A 21,571-nucleotide genomic window follows, 5' to 3' on the forward strand; every position below is an offset into this window, starting at 1 on the left:
TGATTTTTGGTCTTTCACGTTATACTTAATATTTTTACCACCTGCCTCCCACCTGGAACCACAATTATTGTAAATTACGATTTTGCATTGTTTCATATCCGCCTTTCTAAGAAAAAAACAACTTGGCTCTATATCTGACTTCCAGTTCCTCAAATTCTTTAAGCGGATCGAGTCGCTTTTTTAAAAAGTCATACAGACTGATGAGGATTATTTAGTGGATGATGTCACCATGTCTCAAAACGGGTTTAGAATAAAAGAGCGTCAATGAATAAATCAAAAAGGGTGATTACACTGAAAAATTTGCATAATTAAAATTGAGTGCTTTGACATACTACAATGAAACAGAAAAAATGCCTTGATTTTCAAATCCTTCTGGGTGATCGACGAGGCTCTGAATTTTTTGACTGACCTTGTAAATTCAACATTTCATTTTAAAAACTTTTAAACTTTCATAGATTTTATTTAATATGTTTTTGTGAACCTAATGTTATGACTTATAACTACAAATTTTATCCAGTGACAGTATCCATAATTTGTACTGAGTATACTGTAATTCTTTTTTTCAGAATTGATTAAATATGGAAAAAGATTAAATCTTATTTTAACACTGCTGCTTGTTACTCAACATTTTCACCCAGTACGGGCTACAAACAGTCAAACTGAAAAAACCCTTCTGTCCACGCTTGCTGTTACAAGTGCAGGTGCACTTTATGCATTTGGTTAGTATAGGTTAAGTACTAAAAAATTCCGCTAAGCGAGATAACTGGGAAATAAAATAAAAACTGTAAAACGCGACCGAAATTGATTTCTTGTGGAATATACATGTAGCTATCATTATAAGTTTTCGGGAAAAAAAACCTCGGTATTTTACCCAGTGCTACTAAATACCAAATGCACAATTCAATTTAAAAAAATGATCACTACTTGTACGGTCCAATTTGGAGCGGACGATTCAAACCGAATTCCAGATCTTAATATTGATCAATACGATTTATAGAATTGATTTTTAATTAAAACAAGTTAAAATATTTTTTTAAAAATTAAAAAAAAAATCTTTGGATATCAAACACCAACTCTCAGTAAATAATTTGTATATTATCCTATTTTCCAGAAAGGCTTTCACCGTGGTCAGCAAGTCTTATAGCAGCCCTGGCGATTTATGCAGCATTACCACGGAAAAGTATGTATAATAATGTACCATAAAAAATAGGGACATTAAATTATCATGAAATACGTTTTACGTGATTTTAATCTAGAATCGTACTGATACTGTACTAGTATTTCAAAGTACATGTAGTTTGTCATATATAGTCCTTTCTTTATTCAAGGCAGCCCCACCCCCACGACAACCCCCACCCCCACGACTCCGGGTCACGGAGGGAATGGAAATGGCGTCTGGTGACTGTTGGGTTTTTAAAGTTTTGACAAATAAAGGCAGTAAAATGTGTCTTATAGAAGGTTTTCTATTAATAGCCATGGTCATTTTTTGCCATGAAATTTAAATATTTTGAATCATCTGCAAACTTATAGCAATGTAACATATATTATATAACCCCGGTACTACATATAGCTACACAATTACAATTAACTAAGTGATGTGTTAGCTAAATCAACTGATTGATTACTCTATGTTTTTACCGTATTACACGTATGGCACATTCGATAACTTTTCTTATCGTAAACAAAACGTCTTCAATTTTGATATTTAAAATAAAAAAAATTCTTTACATTTTTTTTACAATGGTTGAGACACAAGCCCTACATACCCTTTAAAACAATGCTGTAGGATATCTATGGTGGCATATCTCTGCCCCTTGTGTGCAAGTTATTTTTCTATCAAATATGTCGACATGCAAGATAAATATGTTGACATGCAAGATAGTTATGTCAACATACAACATAACTATGTTAATAACATGCAATCAAAAGAGAATTATAAAAAATCTATAAAAAAAACCTTGACATCCAAAATGCTGGATGCTACTAAAATATGTCGACAGGCAACTTATTTATGTTAACATGCAACTTCTTTATGTCGACATGAAACTTATTTAAGTCGACATGCAACTTAGTTATGTTAACATGCAAGATAAATATGTTGACATGCAAGTTATTTATGTTAAAATACAACTGAGTTATGCTGACATGCAATTTATAAGTTGCATGTCAACATATTTATCTCGCAGGTGAACATAGATAGAAAAATAACTTGCACACAAGGGGCAGAGATATGTCACCATATATATCAGGTTTTTTTTTTACTATGTATCTAACAAACTTTAATAATGTAATCTAATCATCTTTCTTGCATTAACTTCTACATATGTCATTGTCCCTAAATATATATATATATATATATATATATATATATATATATATATATATATATATATATATATATAAAAGCACTAAAAATAACCAACGACACGAACAATAAAGTAAAATATTGTCAAATTTTCGGGACAACCCGTCCCTTCTTCAGAACAACAAAATAACAACTACATAAGAAAGAAGAAAAACATCTACAAAACTAGCACTAAACTAAACTGAATAATATATAAAAACTAGATGTTTAAACACCGGATCAACACGTGGCAGCTACATCTTTATATTTAAGAATTCGAGCCCGAGAAAGAAAAATCCCGTCCGACGCAGCGGACGGTCTGTGAAGAAGTGCTGAAAGATAACGCGAACGAATTAACTTGCTAATTGGGGGTTGCTGTTAATTAAGTTGTACTAGTAAGATAATTCGTAGTGAAAGTTTGTAGGGAAGATTGGCCCTGTAAAAGACCACATAAATAATCATGAATGTAAAAACTAATGGAAGTGAAATAAAGCAAAAGAACAAAACCGATTAAGGAGATAGCTAATAATTTGAATAAATAACATGATTAATAGTTTGTACATGGACCGAAAAAGATGAAGATGGTGATATTGCTACGAAAACAAATCAGTACTTAGTTGATGTTCATTTTGGTGAAGTCACTTAATTTGTTAATGCCGTAAGGGCGGAATGACTTCAGTCTATGCATCCAAAATTTTTCTTTATTTTTTCTCTCCGCATCTGTCCAGTTAGGGTTGTGATCATATATATATATATATATATATATATATATATATATATATATATATATATATATATATATATATATATATATATGCAGTAAACATGATTCCATTATTAAATAATGATAAGTAATGAATTCATAGCTCCAATGACTTAAAACAGCGTTTTATTCCTCTAGTTTTCGAAATAATAAAGTATTTTTTCTTCTTAAACACTATGCTATACACAGTATTTGTTGTACATGTACACCAAACTTTAAAGCTTTCTTGCTTTTGTTTTTAAAGTAACTTAGGTAATGCAGGGCATGCGAACACGATCTTAATTTTTGCATTGTTTTTTTTTTCTCAATATTTTATATTCAACAATGCTCAACATTAGCTTTTCTTATACTCGAGCAATGTCTGAAGATCTGTTGTGTGGTTGTCCATTAACAAGCTAAATATAGGTCTTAGTTATGTTAACGGGTCACTTGCTTCTTAAATATTCTTTTCAGTCTTTTTAATGAACACCAAGACCAGCTGGTCTTATCGTGAGTAGTAGGTTTGGTGGTTTATACAGTATAGCAAGCGAAATTAGTTCAACTTCACATAGAAAACAGTATATTGAAACTATATTAATGCTCTTTTTGTAATTTATGCGGTACATGTATATGAAGGTGGCAACATTGCAGAAAAAATACATAACACGCGTTAATGCGTAATGTAATTTTTTTTCTTCTAAAAACTCGCTACCTTCATAACCCGCATTTTATTGTTTATATTTACATATCTCTTTTAACTAAATGATGAATTGATTATAAAAAGTAAGATGATTTTGCAAACTGACTGACAATACTGGTCAATATGGTATATTACGCAAAGAAGTGTACAAGAATATATGCATGTTGCTTGCTTCATCATATTTCATTTCGTATTTTGATCGAGGCGTCTAGCTTATACAAAAAGTCAAATTATTATTGTATTTAGCAGTTCAAACAAGTACCGTATTTTGGTTTCTATATATCTTTAGGAGAAATATATATTTTCATATATAATATAAATTTTTATTTCTAGGCGGTCAACAAATTACCCATCATGCAAGTTTGCCTTGAAATTGTGGACATAAATATTTTGACCAATAGCTATATACCATTTTATAAAGAAAAGAGGATTCCAAATATTATTTTTTTTTTAAATTTGAATGTTTACCTATATTTTTATACAGAGCTCTTCATCTAAAGGAGGTTATTATGGTATACAAATGGTCATGACCATCCATCCCTTTTAATCTGGCATTAGGTTTATGTTCACCGTATATATATATATATTTTATATTGTTCACCTGTTCTGAACTGTAGGTCCTCAGAACTTCTATGACCTAATGTGTTTCATTGAACTAGCAATCCAAATTTGCTGATCATGCAGCCGATTTCAATCAAGACGCTACCATTCTCCTCTAAGCAATAATAGGATTAACAATTAAACCTGGTAAATTGCTGTTATTAAGCTACAGAAAGGACAAGGTGACCAGAATTAGTTTTTTTATGATGTCAATTATTTCAACGTCGTTTTATATAAATTCTATAATTTTATAGCTGAAAAATTTTTTTAATGGGATTAACCATTTCTGATACATATTAAGTTTATATAATCTATAAAATCGAAATTGAATATATTCTTTATCAGATTATAGTTTTGTCTTCTTATGCTTGGTTCGTTAATTGAAATATATTCAGCTTCAGCAGTTGCGGTTGATGACAACACTAATGGGCAAAATAATTTTTATTGTATTAACTTCAGGGTTATTTCCGAATCGCAAAATGTATATATACCCGAAGAACACTCAATATTATAAAAGCCTTCAAAGAATATGAAATGAAAAAAAAAATAGCCCGAAAAGATATGGATACATGTAAGACTAAAAACAAAGTCAATAAAGTGATTTGTTGTAGTGATTATGGCCTTTTCATTAATTCGAAACAACTTTCAAAGTCATACGGTTATGATATTCTGTGTTGAGTTACTCCTCTATGAATTAAAAAGAAAAAATGTTGGTTACTAAATGTTAGCAGAACTATGTTGAGTTGTTTAATGTCAGTTGATAATTTCTTGTTTGCTTGGCCTATACTATTGACTTACGGACTTGACCATACGACAAGTATTTTAATGTATTGGTGCGTATATATACACGGTGTATTTTCCATTGCATTGATGGAGTTGTCTTTCTTTGTAGTGTTGTCTGATAGCTTGCAAAGCTTTGATTCTCTGGTATTTTGTTAATTTCCATAAATAGTATGCATCTCACACTTGAAATAATTAAACCTTTCAAGGTCAAAGGTCAACATTTTTACTAAAGATTTCTCAATTCCTCAACAATGAAGTGAAGGTTGACACATTAACGAGATTCCAGGTTATAGGATTTAAAGAATTTCGGACAATATATTGTTCATGAGTTATTTTTAAAAATAAGAAAATGCTTTCTTTGGTGATTCATGCGGGAAATGAAAGTGGCGACATTGCAGAACAAAATACACACCCCGTGTGATCCTTTTTTATCAGGAGTTTTGTTTCGTATTTCATAAATATCTAAAATAATGAAATGTTTTCTTTGGTGGTCCATAATGATTAATATAACGGTTGAGGAAAGACACAATCAACGTCAGTGTTTTAAAAAAAAAATGTTAGTGAAATGATCGCTACCATTACATGTATATCCATTTATAGCATAAACCACTAAAGCTGTTTCAGTGTCAAGTATGAATTCTCGTATCTCTTAAATTTGAATCTCTCTGAAATTACAGTATCTATATATATCTACCGAGTATGATTCCCTCTACTTCATCTTAACTAAGCTAATTCATAGCCCTATAGAAACAGCCAGACTCTAATCTTCACGCCCCGTTTTTTTCGATCGGTCAAAACCGAAGCGGGTGAAACTGACAGGACTGAAATCTACTCGCCCTGTTTAGCGATTGTTCGAAACCTACAGCGATATCCTGACTGCATGCACGAAATCATGATGATGTCAGACTCAAAGTCTCACAGGAGACGATTTGGCTGTTTCTTTTGGCTAACGTTCTAATGTACATTAACGTTAATTTGGTGAATTTTACTTACTTTTATCAATTTATTTATTAGTTAAAAGAAAGATGTAAATATAACCAATAAAATGCTTTCTTTGATGAGTCATGCGGGTTATGAAGGTAGCGATCATTGCAGGAAAAAAAAATTATTTTTTCTGTGCAGTCGCCACCTTCATATCCCGCATGAATCACGAAAGAAGCATTTTATTGTTTAAATAAAACAGAGAGTAAAAGTATACAACAATATTATACCGCTTCTTCAGTCAGAAATTACATACATGTAGACGGAACAGATGCCAGAAAGGTTTGATTTGTCTTCAGTCCGTGCAGTCCGTGCTTTCTGTTGCCTTCATGTTTGCTGAAACTATTATTTTCCATCTCAAAATAACATACTATGTATAATCTTCAAAAGTTTAAAAGATAATCAAATAGAGCTAACACAGACTTAATCATAGGTATATGAATAAACAAGAAATAAAACAATAAAAGATAAGTTTTCTTAATTTTTAGATTAAAAAAAAGGAAGAAATGTGTATAATCTAGCTGTACTTTTGTGCCAATTTCATACGGATTTGAGACAATGTATGATATAATAATGCCAAATTTCTTTTGAATTGCGTATTTTGAATTCAATTGTATAGATGCTCAACTGCCGGGGTAATGTCATATCATAAATCAATGTTCTATATAGTTACTGTAGTGGGTGTAGACAGAGTCCTTCATTTTGCACCGAAACCATTTGTAAAAGCAAGATGCACAATGATATCTACTTTTCAGGTTCCTTAAAAAAATTACATCCGAAAACACAACACATGAAAAGAAAATTAACCCAGACCCGTGTGTGTTTATTTGTTATAATTTGCTTGGTTTTCAGTTTTCCTTTCATTTTTATTAAGACTTTACATATACCCATAAAATATATATTAACATCTTATACATGTATGTAGAATGATTGACATATCATATAGGTTAGCGACTCTTTGTTCGTGTAGATGACTGTATATAGTTACACAGGAATCTGTATCGTTTGATCAGGAAGTCGTGAGAAGCTATAGGTGAAAGCTTTAGTGAATGAGGAATAGATCTAGAGCGATCTTACAGAGAAGGCAGAATAAAGATGTCATCTTTCTTTCCGGTCTGTCGAGCCTTATATTCCATCACGACTCCGTAGATCTCTCACTATACTGATCCGCCGGCCCGTGGACGTCTATTGAAACTAGATCGTAGCAGGACAATTTTCTGTCAGCATATTTTTAGGACCAAGAAAAATTATCTTTTGTAAAAGACCCTGCGTACGAAAAAAATAAATAAGAAGAGCATTGAGCTTTGTTCTTTGAGCACGAAATTCAAAAATCTAACTGAAACAAAGGTATTCAAGAGAATTTTCTAAGGGAAAAAATTTAATATGGAATTGTTCGTTGGATTGATTTGCCTGCTGAGCTTTGTTTGTTCCACGGAGGGCCACGGGAGAATGATCGACCCACCCATGAGGTCTTCGATGTGGCGGTACGGGTTCGATACCCCTAAAAACTACAACGACAACGAGCTAAACTGCGGAGGTTTTGTGGTAAGTTTCTTTCGGATCTTATTACGTAGATATTTTTAGCTATAGCTTGTACCCCCAAAAATATGAAACAGATTTTTTTTTATTTTGCTTAGAAGATGCATTGAATATATTTTGTACAATGCAGAATGATGAAATATATACATGTACGTGTAGTTGCTTTTAGATCGCCTTAGTTTTAATTGTCACATATCTTAATGTAATTATCATTTGATTGAGAGATTTTACCTTACACTCTTCAATATATATATGTATGTGTACATGTTTGTTAAAGATAATATTTTATTTTGTGTGGTTTTTTTAATATTTCAAGTTAAGTCATCATAGAATTTTTTCTTATCTTTTATCTTTTAACCAAGCTGTTAAATATATACACAAAGCGTGCAACCGAAACCGAAATTATTAATTGACCGTAAGCCTTTTATCAATAATCTTTCCTTTATATTGCATGTTCTTTCGATATATCCTATAAAGGTAACACAAAAACCAATTACGGCTCACTTTTAGTGAGAATAGCAAAGCGATATGCGAAGAACATGCAGTTAATTGATTCTTTGCGACAGTTTTACGAGCCAAGGGAATCAACGGGCCATCCATATGTATTGCACGATAATTGTGATTTAACGTTCGTATGCAAACGCAAACCATTTACAATACTATTGGAATTTGTTAGACTTTTATAAAAGAAAAAAAGTCCTGCAAATACAGTCCTTAATTTTTTCTTGGGTTTTAGATCATTTATAAGCGCCACAGCTATCAAACAGTTCTAAAGACTTTTTTTCATAAAATGCAATTTCTCCATCTATTTTGTTTAAGAATTATTTTTTTCATGATTTCCAAATTAAGTAGTAAGAGAACTATTTCCCTTTAAAATTTATTGTTCAGCGTTTTCGTACAGAAAACGGATTTGCAAAATTAAAACAAGTTTTATTGTTTAAGATTTTATCATCATATATTTACATCCACTAATTAAGCATTCTTTCCTCTATTTCTAACGGAATTTGATCTTAACAATAAAAACTATCAGGACTGAAATCTACACTATCCAGTTCAAACCAGTTATCGATCGGTCGAAACCTTCAGCAACCTAGAAGAATAAAATCACGGACTGCACGATATAGTCATGATGATGTCAGACTCAAACTCCCATATCCTTGGCTATTTCTTTTATGTTTCTAACGTGTTGATGTACATCAACAATATTCTAGGTACTTTTACTCACTCTTTACGATTAAATAATTAATTCTTTAAATATGCTTTTTATTCTGATTCACCAAAGAAAGGATTTTACTGCATGCAATTGCCAAGCGGATAATTCAACTATAAGAAACATAAGGCTTTCAAAAGCATATTCCTTCTGTAAAGTGCATTTTCAATTCATTAATATTCTCGGCATGGTCATTAATTAACGTGAAATCAGCATTCTGACATTTATTAGTGATCTAATAACAATTACCAGTTTCTTAATTAGACAACTTTGCCCAATTAACCATGTAAACAACTACAATAGATGTATCTATATTTACACGAAATGTGTCGATGCTTTAGAGCGCGTATATATATACTGGAACCAAATGCAATAAGCGAGGAGCAATTAAGTGTTCATTGCTGTCAGATAAAACACGAGGTCGCTGTTCAACGCTAGACGTACATCAAATCTGTGGCTAAACGCATGAACCCCAACAGGACAAAGCTTTTAAGAGACACGTTCGGCGATGTCGCTGCATTTCTTTTACTCATTGCTTCTCTTGTAGTGACCACCCCCAAAAATGCGAAATATATAATCACGATTGTGATTTTACTCGTATATCTTGTGTAATTTGTTTGTTTTTTTTGGTCTGTTCGAAATATGCAGAAATGTCGGATTTTTTTTTTCGAAACGCGTGTATATCTTGATTATACCACAACATGTGTAGTAAGCTAGTTCATAAATAATAAAAATGTTATATATGGTCTATCGAGGTCATAGTTGATTAATGGTTGGTACTTTATACAATGTCATGTAATGCGGTTTGTATTTATTAGATAAAAATATCAATAAATTACTTAAATGTGTTTCATAATATTTTTATTGTCTTACCACAATTAAACAAACTTTATATATGTTTCTATGGTATGAGAGATAAACACCTTGGATGATAAATGGTTTTTTTTTATGAAAAAAAATTCACTTTATCCTTCATATTGTATATGTTATGGAAGTGAACTTAGACACAAGTCAAATCGTGCTTAGATGTATTTTGTTTTTAATACATCAAACTCTGGAATAATATAGAGCTGGGTTTTTTTTAAAAGAAATCCTTATATACGTTTGACGATTATCATCTTATATCCGTACTCTTTTTTCCTCTTTAAATTTTCCCTCTACAATTCATAAATTGGTAGTATCTATCAAATAGAATTTGGAACATTTAAACTAGAATTTCCTGTATGAATTACGACGCCATGTGCAGTATAAAAATTTGCAAAGAATGTAAACTTTGCCGTGTTTTGCAACAGTAAATTATAATCAATTACAAAAAAAACCCGACAACAACTCATCATGACAAGGTCACACGAGCGAAATAAAGATGAAAATCAAATTAATATACATGTTTTGGTATGGAAGTCAAGCTTTATAGGTCTTAGCATCCCGTGTCCTAAAAACTTCAAACAACGAAACGATGTCTCTCTCTGAAATACCAAAGCGACTGAAAATGAAATTTATTAGAAGGAAATAGATCAACATGACACAGTGGCAGAAGTTTTATGATGATTTAACAATTATAATGTCTGCGGTTAATTAAGGTAATAATTTAATTGCAAGCAACCTCTTGTTCGCTCTGCATACAAACTAACCATGAAGCGTCTAAAAAGTTTGACGAGATCAATTATTGTATTGCGTTTTCGAATGTCATACATGAGAGGATGTCAACTTGATAATGACATAAGCATTTAATGATTGTAACACTGATTGCACAGTTAATTACGGTACACCGAGCCCCCTGTAAATTAATTACTTACCGTTGTCGCCATACATTTTAAATAATTGGACTGTAGAGCTTATTAATTCCAGAATTAAAAAAGAAGAAAATAAAAACAAAAATGATGTTATATTTTGTAATGTTTAATTTCTCCGAGAACTATTTTGCAGGTGTGTACAAAGCTGCGCAATCAATTAGTTATCGTATAGTAATTAAGATAGTTTTCCATATATGTCAATGACAAAAACGAATTAGCAAAATACTCGATTGTTGATGAAATTAACGAATCTCATCTTTAGAGTAGATCGCAATTCATAATATACCATTCCTTTTACATAAGACGATGAAAAATAGTTAAATTATGTACATCCTAGGTACCTTTAACATTTCAAATCCGAATTTTATTAAATTATTATTACCAAGAAAAAAATCTGGATATTCTCTTAGTTTTAGAGCAAACGACTTCATTTGCCAATATCAAATTTTCTTAAGTTGAGTTCGACAGAATATTTCGTGTCAATTCTCCACATTTGTTGGTGAAAGTTAACTACGTCATGGCAATAAAAATAACGTTTATTGACGTATAATTATGACGTAGAAGCAAGTACATATGAAAACGGCCTAATTTTTTTTCTTGCGTTTTCAGGTCGATAATGTCCATAAAAACCACGCTCGTATGGATCTTAAAGTTTTTACGTGTGTGCTTTATGTCCTATTTAAATATTTTTGTATGAAAATAGTTCATCGCGTAAAAAGTGACTCTCGTACTTGGCATATGAAGAATTTGAAATATTTATAGTTCCTCAATGAGCAAAATTCAGCAAAATCAAGAGATGATTTTAAACGTCTTGGAAACCTGCACCTTATACATGTGCCATTTCAAGTATACTAATGGGCTGTAAAGCCTAAAACGAATAAAGAATGAATAAAGGAAAAATTCTCATTGTCTAAATAAAAGTTAGTAGAGTGGGTTGACTTGGTAGCAAAATGTGCATCATGACCATTTATTATGAAACGCACATGGCACAGAGATGAATATTTAGATTACTAAATAAGGGCACCTGTTTTTATAAGCAAAAAAACATACTATTTTAAATCATAAAATCAAAACACTGTCCATATGTTATGATCTTCCAAACAAAGGAATCGTTTCCCAAATCTATCAATTACATGTATATTTATAAAACAAACATCAAAATACCTATAAATATATATTGCTCGTTGATTAATCACACTTTCCGCAATTACTTCAATCAAGCTAATGCATAAGTAAACATACCATGCCTTTGAAATATGTATATGGCATATATATTTTGTCAATTATATTCCATGCTTCTAAATATGTCAAAAATCCATGATATATGGAATCTCTAACAATTATTTATGTTATGATCTCATGAATAAATCTTCATACTTGTAATAAACGACACGATGCCAAAGGAAAAGATAATTCTTAAACCCTTAGACCCCTGTCTTTCATTAATTAACACCACTGAATGAAATTGCGTAGTAACTTTTGGTAAATTATTCGTTTATTAATTTTCTTCTGCAAAAATTTGCATTGTTTAAATTGGTACCTGCATCTTTTTACCTGGTCGTCCATAATGTTTGAGAAACGTCCCAATTTCAGACAATACCCTCAAGAATTACTCATCATTTTTCGTATAGACAGTAACATTAGATTAAGATTTTTGACATCTCAAATCACACACGAGTTTAAGTTTAGATAAATTTTGCAAGAATTTATTTATTTGGGGTAGCTTTTTTTTAACATTGACTATCTATTCATACACAGGCAATGATGGAAAAGGCAAGTGGAAAATGTGGAATTTGTGGAGATCCATATTTGGGAGCTCGTGATAACGAGGCTGGTGGAAAATACGCCCTCGGAATCATCACCAAACAGTATAGAGTTGGCTCGGTAATTAACGTCACCATAGAACTGACTACCAACCATAAAGGCTACTTTGAATTTCGTCTGTGCCCTCAGAATGACCCGTATACCCCCATCACCGAGGCGTGTCTAGATAGACATGTACTTAATATAATGGGGTATGGGAAGAGATTTATGCTCTACGACGAAAAAACTGTCATGGTGGACCTACAACTTATGCTTCCGCCAGGCTTGAAGTGTTCCCAGTGTGTGTTGCAATGGAAATGGAGAGCAGGTTCGTAAACAATCTTCTTTTATTTCTTCTATCATGAAGGGTATTCAAAATAGGATACTAGTATTCACCAAGTCAGATAAAATATATTTCTCATAAGTCGTTTTTATCTGTAATCTTTATTCTAAAATTTCAATTGCAGCACAAAACAGGGGAATTGATAAACAAACAGGAAAGGAATGTTTTGGCTGCGGACCTCAGGAATACTTCGTGAACTGTGCAGATATTGCAATCGGAGACAAGGCCATCAATCGCATCCCTAAGCCAGCATCTAAGGCTACAAAGGCACCAGCTACAAATCAACCATACAAACCAAATAAACCCAAACTAGCTGTCACCAGAACTACAATCACAAGGAAAAATATTCCAAAAGCTGTACCCCAACAAAGTGTTGTTCAGCAGCAGTTTCAGCCAAATCAATACAATGAAGCACCTTATAACAATGAAAACTTTCAGGAGGCTCTTGCTGATCGCGTGTTCTTGGACCTCATTGGTCAAAGCACATTATTTATTGACCCGTCCTTGCATTTTGACACTATGAATAACCAACAAGCTACACAAAACCAATACAATGTACCACCATCTACAAATCAAGCTTTCGGACCTGCATACAATCCGTTCTTTAACGATTTTATTACTCCAAACGCCCCTCCTCTGCTTAACTTTAATGCTCAAGATACCTCTAGACAACCGGGGCCTTCTACATCGTCGCAGACTTCAGCAGTGGCATCACCCGGACAGTTTTATACCCAACAATCTGTCATGGCTGCTGCCGCAATTTTGTCAACTCTTACGGGAGAAACCGGAAATGATAATGCATACATAGAGTGTCCTGAAAGTGCGCAACCTACTTGTAAAGGAAACACAATGTGGGGGGACGGAACCTCAAACGACCGTTTCTGTGCCTCAATCTGTCCACAAGGACATTGCCCAATGGCTATGTGTATGTGCTCGTGTCCTGCTCGCAAACGTATCATTGTCAAAGGGAACATGACACCAAGTATTACAAGTCCAAAGTGCTTTGCTATAGATGCGTGGGATCAAAACATGAATAATTGGTGTGCATCGAATTGTAAGCCCAATCAAATGGACTTCTGTCCTTCCGATATGTGCACGTGCGAAATGTGGGGACTGTAAAGACAGACAGCAAAATTGATGGTTACAACCAGTGTGATTCGCAGTTGATATGTCAATTGGAGTCATCGACGGGAAAGCTATCACGATGAGGTTTTGTAGTCTCCGATATCATGTCGGTGACTTTGCAAATGCGCTTTCCAGAAAAGAAATCCATTCACAAAAAAATATTTATTATCTGTAAAAACTGAAAACAGTTGAAAGCTGAATTAGCTAAATCCATACAAATATACATGTACGTGTAATATATATTGAAATGTTTCTGCAAGGAAAATTAACAATCTTTGATTCTTTGCAACTAATGTGAACAATTACTTGTACAGTAACATACAAGTGAAAAGTTACAATGCAAGAACAAAGTTGCAAATCTATTTGTTTTTTACTATATTTATCGTGTTTTGATGTTGCTTGACAAATATACTCTGTGAAATAAAAACTAAAAATTCTATCATTCTTTTTTCTATTCCTTTATTTCGTTGATGTTGTTCGTAAATATATATTATTTTGTTTCAATAAAACCTTTATGGTCACTTTTGCAACCAATTATTGGAAAAATAACTGAAAATGCAGTTGTAAAAATACTAATCAAATACAATTAGAATAAAAAAAAAAGACAATATATATAGTCATTGAAAGATGTTACCTCTATATCCTTTTTTTTTACTTAAAATGTTTCATAAAATATATGAATAAACCACATTGTGTAGTGCCGAACAGGTAAAAAAGCTACGAGTGGATTTAATTAAAAGGGTGACATTCAATTTTATAAATTCAACGAAACGATTTTTTCTAGAAAACAATATATCACATTATGTGTTAAGATAGATTTGAATCAAGATGTATAATGTTTCAATAAATGAAGTTATCTTCAAAAAATGAAAAGAAAAATATACTAGTAATCAATACCGTGTTTAAACATTGGCATTTGTATCATTTAGTAATATTATTTACGTTTAAACTAATATCCAAAAAACATAACTGTTTATAGAGAAACAAATTAAAGACAAATTTATGCAGGAAAATTAAGGAGAAAATGATATATGAAAATTCCGGGAAGATGCGATTGATGTCGATCATAATAGAACGTCTTAAAATTATTTATACATAGTTCCAACATTAAGATATTTTGTTCTATTGGAATTCAATTTTTAAAAAAAGAAAGAAAATATTTTCACTGAATACAATATAGACATAAATGTATTAAACTTATAAATATGGAGAGAATATGCAAATATGAATGAATTAAAGGAGGGATTTTGTGAAAAATATGTAGTTTTACATTCATATTAGTTATTTTTTAGAATCTGTTTTAGTTAACGCCATGTTGTGACGTAGTTATAGTCTGTCCCAAGTTATTGCTTCCATCACTTTTTGGTGATTTTTAATAAAATTACACATATCTGTGAAAGAAGTACAGTTGAAATCGATGAAATGGAAAATATTCAAGATATCTTCATTGACAAATTATCCCGTTTCACTCATTAAAGTTTACAGGAACACAGGAACAAAACAAATTTCTAACGGAGATTTATAATGGGAAACGTTTACATCTTTTCTCCATTTGGAAGTACTCAGGACACCTCGCGCAATTTTTCAACGTTATCATCCGGGCTTATTAATGGTTGATGCAATGCAAAATCTCCGTAGACTTTCTATTTTGGGATGTGTATTGAAACCTGAAGCAGTAGAGTGGGCGTTTCAAGACAGATAATCTGAACATTTTTCATATTAGTGGCTGAACGTAGTTTGAGCATAAAAGCATTTATTATTATCAAAATATCAAGCGAAAAGTGGTGGAAGCAAAAGCTCGGGACAGAGTATAGAAAAAGTAGAAGTAATGAAGAGATCCGCTGTGACGTATTATAAAAAGTGGATGTCACGTGATATCGAGATCCTACACTAGATTGACCCATGATGTAATATTTTTAATTTCAAAAATGTTTAGGCCAGAAGAATCGTTCCGGCGGAGATTGTTCGAAATAAACCTGCTCATTGTATTTATTGAATACCATAGCCTTATCCCCTTTCTTACGAAAAGAGCCTACTTTAGCATGTATGGATTTCAATGATAAAGTCCCAGACTTTGCAGTCGACCGTGTTGATATTTCGTCGATTTCCTTTTCTTCTTCAACTTCCTCAGCTGTAACTTTTCCTGTTTTCTGATCGACCAATTTTCCATTTCTTGAAATATCTTTTTCTGAAGACGCCTTTCTTTGTTTATTTTGTACTGAATTAGCTTTTTCTGGCCGCTTAGATCCTTTGCTGACTTCATTTTCAATGGATTCTTCCTTTTCAAATTCCTTTATTTTATCTTTAACTATTTGGGAGGCCTATAAAAAGAACAATTTTAAAAAAAAGTTCAAAACATAACAGTTGATATGCGTTATCAAAGTCCTTATTCCATCTTGAACTACTGGAAAGTCCTATTAAAGAAGAGCAAAAAATTAAATTTAAGGGGCTCAAAAATACATAACAGTATAACAGGTTCAGTGCATTGTTAGCACTATAAAATGCTGTCGACATGCATATGATTACTTAAAATATCAGGACGAGGTGTTTGTGGGGCCGTTTAGATTGCAGCAAGACATGGCCTGTTAACTAATATAGGAGTAGCTATGCACTATATTACCAATGTCAGATTATGCGGAACCTGTCAAGTGATCAAACCCTCTCACGATCACAATTTATGTCAATTTGTAAAGGAAATATCAGATCAAGATATGATCAAATTGAGATACACTGATGAACGAGCGTTGAACTTTCATAATTAGTAGATCAATTAATTTCATCATTTTTTTTTAAATAGACTTTTATCTTTCCTTTTTTCCTCATTAAATGTTCCCCTCATTTCTCCGTAAGTTCACATATTAAGAATAATTACTTATCAATAATAGTTTCGACAAAAATTGATTTACTGATGCAATGGAATGGAAAGGAAAGAGAGATTGCATGACGTGTTATACGAGAATACAAAATACAAAATCAACGAAGTAAAAAAAAAATAAACCATACACAACATCTTATTAAAGATTTACGACAAAAATCTTATATGACCAGAGCATTTGCCGTTTTAATTAAAGCAACAAACCCAGTGAAATATGGCTCCTGCGCCTGCGCTAGCCTCTCTCAATGCCTTTTCATCATGCGGGTTCAGTAGCTGGTGAGCTATTTCTGCAGAAGAAGAGGACACTGTTTCGACGTCACAATGAAGTACCAAGTGCTGCAGACTGTCTCGTCCCGTTTTTGTTAATAGGGATTGGATGTATTCCCAATTCTGCAATAATGGATTTGAAATGTAACTTATGCACTCCTTTAATTAAGGTCAAATAGTGTTATTTTCTTTTAATTCCTATTTAGATTTGGTGATAATTGAGTAAAACATAAAGAAATGCAAGAGAGACAAGAGATTTTAGATTCCTGCATTCCAAATGTGGTCAGGTGCTTTTCAAAATTTTAACTGTCTCTCTGCAGCTGCTTGATGAACATATGGAGGTTGAATTAGTACAGGAAATATTAATAAAGAATTGATCCCAAAAAGTCCAAATAATATAGATTTATTTGATATGTATGCAACAACTACTTTCAGGAATATTTTTCATGTTCATACCAATGTGTGCTTTCTTATTCGACTTTATGTTAGACCCAACTTAGAATGTCAAGCATATACATACTTTGGCGTATTCAATATCATGTCCAAGTAAAATATAAGTAGCCGACAGGACGTCCTTGACGGCCTGGGAAGGGTTAGTGTACCGGCGTATTTCAGACAGAGTGCTGTGCTCGAGTTTGGAAATAGGGTGTTGATTTTTCAATCTATTCATTAAATTTTCGGCTCTCCGAATATCCTCCTTTATTTGCTTCATGTCCGGTAGATTTTTTGCATTGTGTATTGCAGTTTCCAACACTCGTATATTTCTTCTCTGCATAGCAACGCCCAATTCTGTAAATTATGACCATACGAATGAATTATTATGTTATTATTTTGAATCATTTTTAAATTAGTTGATTTTACTTGTAGTTTCCTGTATTTTAAATTTCCTGTGAAAAAATCTTTATGCATGTCTTTCCAGCGTACCTCTTTTAGTTTCGAAATATTCTAATCTCTGATTTGCCTTTTGAACTTCTCCTTGGTCAGGGACGCGATAAAATTTGAAATTCTTTAGTGCCTCTTTTAATTCCTCTTCTGTTCCATTTTGTACTGCACTTAGAAGTTTTTCACGCATCATTCGTTTATGAAACAACTGTCAAGAGAAAATTTGATTAATAAATCATCTTAGTTCAATTCTAAAACTTAATATCTACTAGTACATGCATTTCATTTTAATAAGAATCATATTAAATAATGTTTTATATTTGAAAGAAAAAAATCATTTGAATTAACATGAATATACAATTTTGAAAGGTTAAAGTATTTATTAATTGAACTTAATTTTGAACTGATTATAAATCAATACAAAAAGTTTAGCATATGCTTTTGAACGTAACTATTAGGATAGACTGGTGGGGTCATATATCAAAATCCGTTTTTATTTCATTAAAATAAAATGATTAGGTATGGAATGAAATAAAATAAGACTTACTTTGTTCTTTTTTATATAATTTTTTTTATTCATTTATGAAAAAAATATATTTATTCTTACCTCGACATTTGAATTTTTTCTGTCGAATATCATCATATAGTTAATTATATTGACGAATTCCTCTTCCTTGTCTCTTTTGGCATGGACCATCAAGATATAATGACCTTCATCTGGAACATTAACATCAACGTGTAGTTTGTTTGGCATAACAGTACACGTAGAGAAATTTTTCTTCTTACTTGGAGATACCCGAAGAACACTTATTGTTTCAGTTTTAAATTCGTAATTGCCATCGTACTCGAAGCGAATTTTCACCGATTCGCCAGGCAGTATTAAAATGTGCCCGTATCCGTGGGAGACGGGTCGAACCCCGTACCTCAAGCAATAAGGTGTTGGACCAAAGCCAATATCGGGAACGATTGGTAAAGGAACATAGTCTTCCTCTTGTATGCTTCTATTACAGAAGAATTTGAATTGACAAATCACAGACATAGAGCTATGACCACCTTTCGTACTGAATGTTTTTCCTTCAATGTCTAGGACATATGTACCGGGTGTAGGAAAATGAACATCAAATACTATCCGAGAGTCAACGCGATGCATGAACACATACTTCTTCAAATCCAACGGAGAGTCTGAGTTACCATTCGCATTGTCTGTGTTATCAGTATGTCGGCTTTCGTTTCCTGTTACATTTGATGGCTTCATTGTAGACCTCGTCGTTTCGTTTCCAGTATTAAAGGTTCCTGATGTTTCATGATCGAATTCATTAATTCCATTTTGCACTTTCTTCCCCCTTAATTTAAAGTCAAGCATAGAATCCGAACTTTGCGAATGGGTTTTGTCAATTAACACTTCGACGCTAAATCTACCATTGTCAATTTTTACTTTTCCCAATGTAGGATTTAGAATTTGCACTCCCATCTCGAAACATTTTCTTTTACAGTTAGGTTGATTAAAAAAGTCATGTTTTGCCAAAGGTTTTGATAGCAGCTGCCATTCGTGTTCATTAGGAAGGCACCATTGTATCAAATCTTCCGGATCGATAAAGAAATAGAGAAGTTTCCACTGAAAAAGGAAGGAATTCATTACGATACAAGAATCAAAATAGACTCTCTCTCTATCTCTCTCTCTCTCTCCATAAAATTCACCTTCGGATTGCATGCTTTCCCGAGTCCTATATGAATTAAGCGCCAAGAATCTTTTAAGAACACAGCATTCCATTTTTCTTTGACTAGGATTTTCTCTGTTCCATTAATCGTAAAACTGTCGTCTTTTTGAAGACCTTCTATGGTTACCGACTTCAACCCAGCGTGCCTAAAATTAAATTCTTTTACAACTTGAAGTTAATTATCATATCCTAAAATTAATACTATTATTCGTCTTAGCTTAGGGGTAAATAATTCCGAAGATTAATAAGTCTTATTAATAATTTTAACAACTTGCAGATTACTACTAGTAATTTCATTCTTGTTATCATTCATATTGTTGGATTCACCTGCATAAAGTCGTGTAGAAGTCGGCAATATGATGAATGCCACTTTGAACATCCTTTAAATCTCCTTTTGGTGTATTTTTTATTCCCCCTTTTGTTACATTTTTGTTATTGACATCTAAATTCGTAACCCAGAGAAACAGTACCCAAGTCTTTTCTATGTCATCTTTAAGTCCTTTAGTAAGTAATGATATGAGGATTTGATATGAAGCCAAATCATTCAGTGAAATCTGTCAACGAAAATAAATGTAAAATATTAAATTCAGTCTTTGTATTCTCATTCACAAATGTTTCGAATGGGTGCTGTAACTTTCTGTTTAAAATCTAAAAACGTACCTCTTGGAATGCATTTTTCTTGGCACCTCTGAGTAATTCTTTGTCTAAGACATCCTTTCTCCAAGTTGTCGGCGGAAAAGGGTTCGGCCTGTGGATAGGTATGGGTGTCACAGCCGAAGAAGCTGTTTGGTTTGAATTTGCACTTTGTCGTTTGTCACCATGGTCTGAATTTCGTTTGGTTTCCTGAAAGTTAGACATCCCAGATACGTCTTTGTTTGGTATTGCTTTGCAATGAAATAACATGTAATAAAAACGAACATTTTCCAAATTGCCTTAGATATATTACTTAAATAGGCCTTGAATAATTCAGTGCACTGCCGGATGGCAAATTGACAACTGGGTGAACAAAACCGTCAGCTGTGATGGATAAATTAAATAAACAATTACTGCCTATTGATATCAGGAATTTACCACACCTGTTCCCGGTTCAGTGGGGTGGACTTGGGTTTGTCTGTCTGTTTGCTGGTACTACCTCCCATCTCTCTTTTGATGAATGGGGCCTTAAAATACCTTAAAACATGTCAGAAATAAAATTCATTAAAATTCATTTCATTTGATTCGGTAATTATAAATTCAGACTTTACAAATCATTTAGAAAAGATCACATTTTGTTTGATTCGGTAATTACAAATTCAAACTTTGCAAATTATTTAGAAAAGATCGAAATATATGAAAATTTTACCTTTATCACAGAAGTTGTTACTCAATCCTTTCTTTCCATTTCATTTTTTTTTCAAAAGAAGATAAAAAGAAGATAAGATTGACAACAGTAGGGACCCGGTTTGAGGGGAGATATCAATCAGAGGATACAGACAGATGAGATCCTTGTGTAAACCTTCAAACAAACCAAAAACACACTGCACCCAACCAACACACAGCTTGTGGTATTTGTTCACTACTTTCAAATACAGAATTCATTAGTCTAGAATTTGCGAAAGCCCTTTTATGGGCTCTGATGTAAAACTTATGGACATACCCAATATTCTTTGTTTCATTTTGAAAAGTGCGAGTTCTTCTTTTGCTCCTGTACAATGTTGGTAGCGTTAAGACATTCATAAGATTGAAAGCATTCTAAAATCAAACCCAGAGTTGAGAGCAGCTATTTAAACTAATCATGTTTTTATATTGGTTTTGTTCAGATTCTATATTGATATATTGAGGTGCAAATCCAACCCTCCATTTCTCATCTTATAGGATAATGAATAG

At 32.6% G+C, this 21,571-nt stretch overlaps 2 protein-coding genes and 1 long non-coding RNA gene across 3 annotated transcripts; 2 read left to right on the forward strand and 1 right to left on the reverse strand.

Annotated features, from left to right (window-relative positions):
• The first annotated feature begins 571 nt into the window (after positions 1 to 571).
• On the forward strand, positions 572 to 1,448 carry LOC128177351 (uncharacterized). Its single transcript, XR_008242827.1, has 3 exons — positions 572 to 719; positions 1,112 to 1,180; positions 1,329 to 1,448. It is a non-coding gene; the product is annotated as an uncharacterized LOC128177351 (long non-coding RNA).
• Positions 1,449 to 7,273: 5,825 nt separating this feature from the next.
• LOC128177330 (uncharacterized) lies at positions 7,274 to 14,402 on the forward strand. Its single transcript, XM_052844013.1, has 3 exons — positions 7,274 to 7,695; positions 12,451 to 12,823; positions 12,963 to 14,402. The coding sequence occupies exons 1-3, from the start codon at positions 7,534 to 7,536 to the stop codon at positions 13,955 to 13,957; spliced, it is 1,530 nt and encodes a 509-aa protein (XP_052699973.1). The 5' UTR covers positions 7,274 to 7,533; the 3' UTR covers positions 13,958 to 14,402.
• A 152-nt stretch (positions 14,403 to 14,554) lies between these two features.
• Positions 14,555 to 21,237, reverse strand: LOC128177320 (uncharacterized). Its single transcript, XM_052843996.1, has 10 exons — positions 21,048 to 21,237; positions 20,782 to 20,875; positions 20,366 to 20,548; positions 20,033 to 20,259; positions 19,686 to 19,851; positions 18,595 to 19,602; positions 18,030 to 18,195; positions 17,626 to 17,894; positions 17,043 to 17,228; positions 14,555 to 16,284 (listed from the first exon to the last, which is right to left on the reverse strand). Exons 2-10 carry the CDS (start codon positions 20,842 to 20,844, stop codon positions 15,886 to 15,888), a joined length of 2,667 nt encoding a protein of 888 aa, XP_052699956.1. The 5' UTR covers positions 20,845 to 20,875; positions 21,048 to 21,237; the 3' UTR covers positions 14,555 to 15,885.
• Between the last annotated feature and the right edge of the window lie 334 nt (positions 21,238 to 21,571).

The sequence above is a fragment of the Crassostrea angulata genome, chromosome 3, assembly GCF_025612915.1.
Source record: "Crassostrea angulata isolate pt1a10 chromosome 3, ASM2561291v2, whole genome shotgun sequence".
Taxonomy (NCBI): domain Eukaryota; kingdom Metazoa; phylum Mollusca; class Bivalvia; order Ostreida; family Ostreidae; genus Magallana; species Magallana angulata.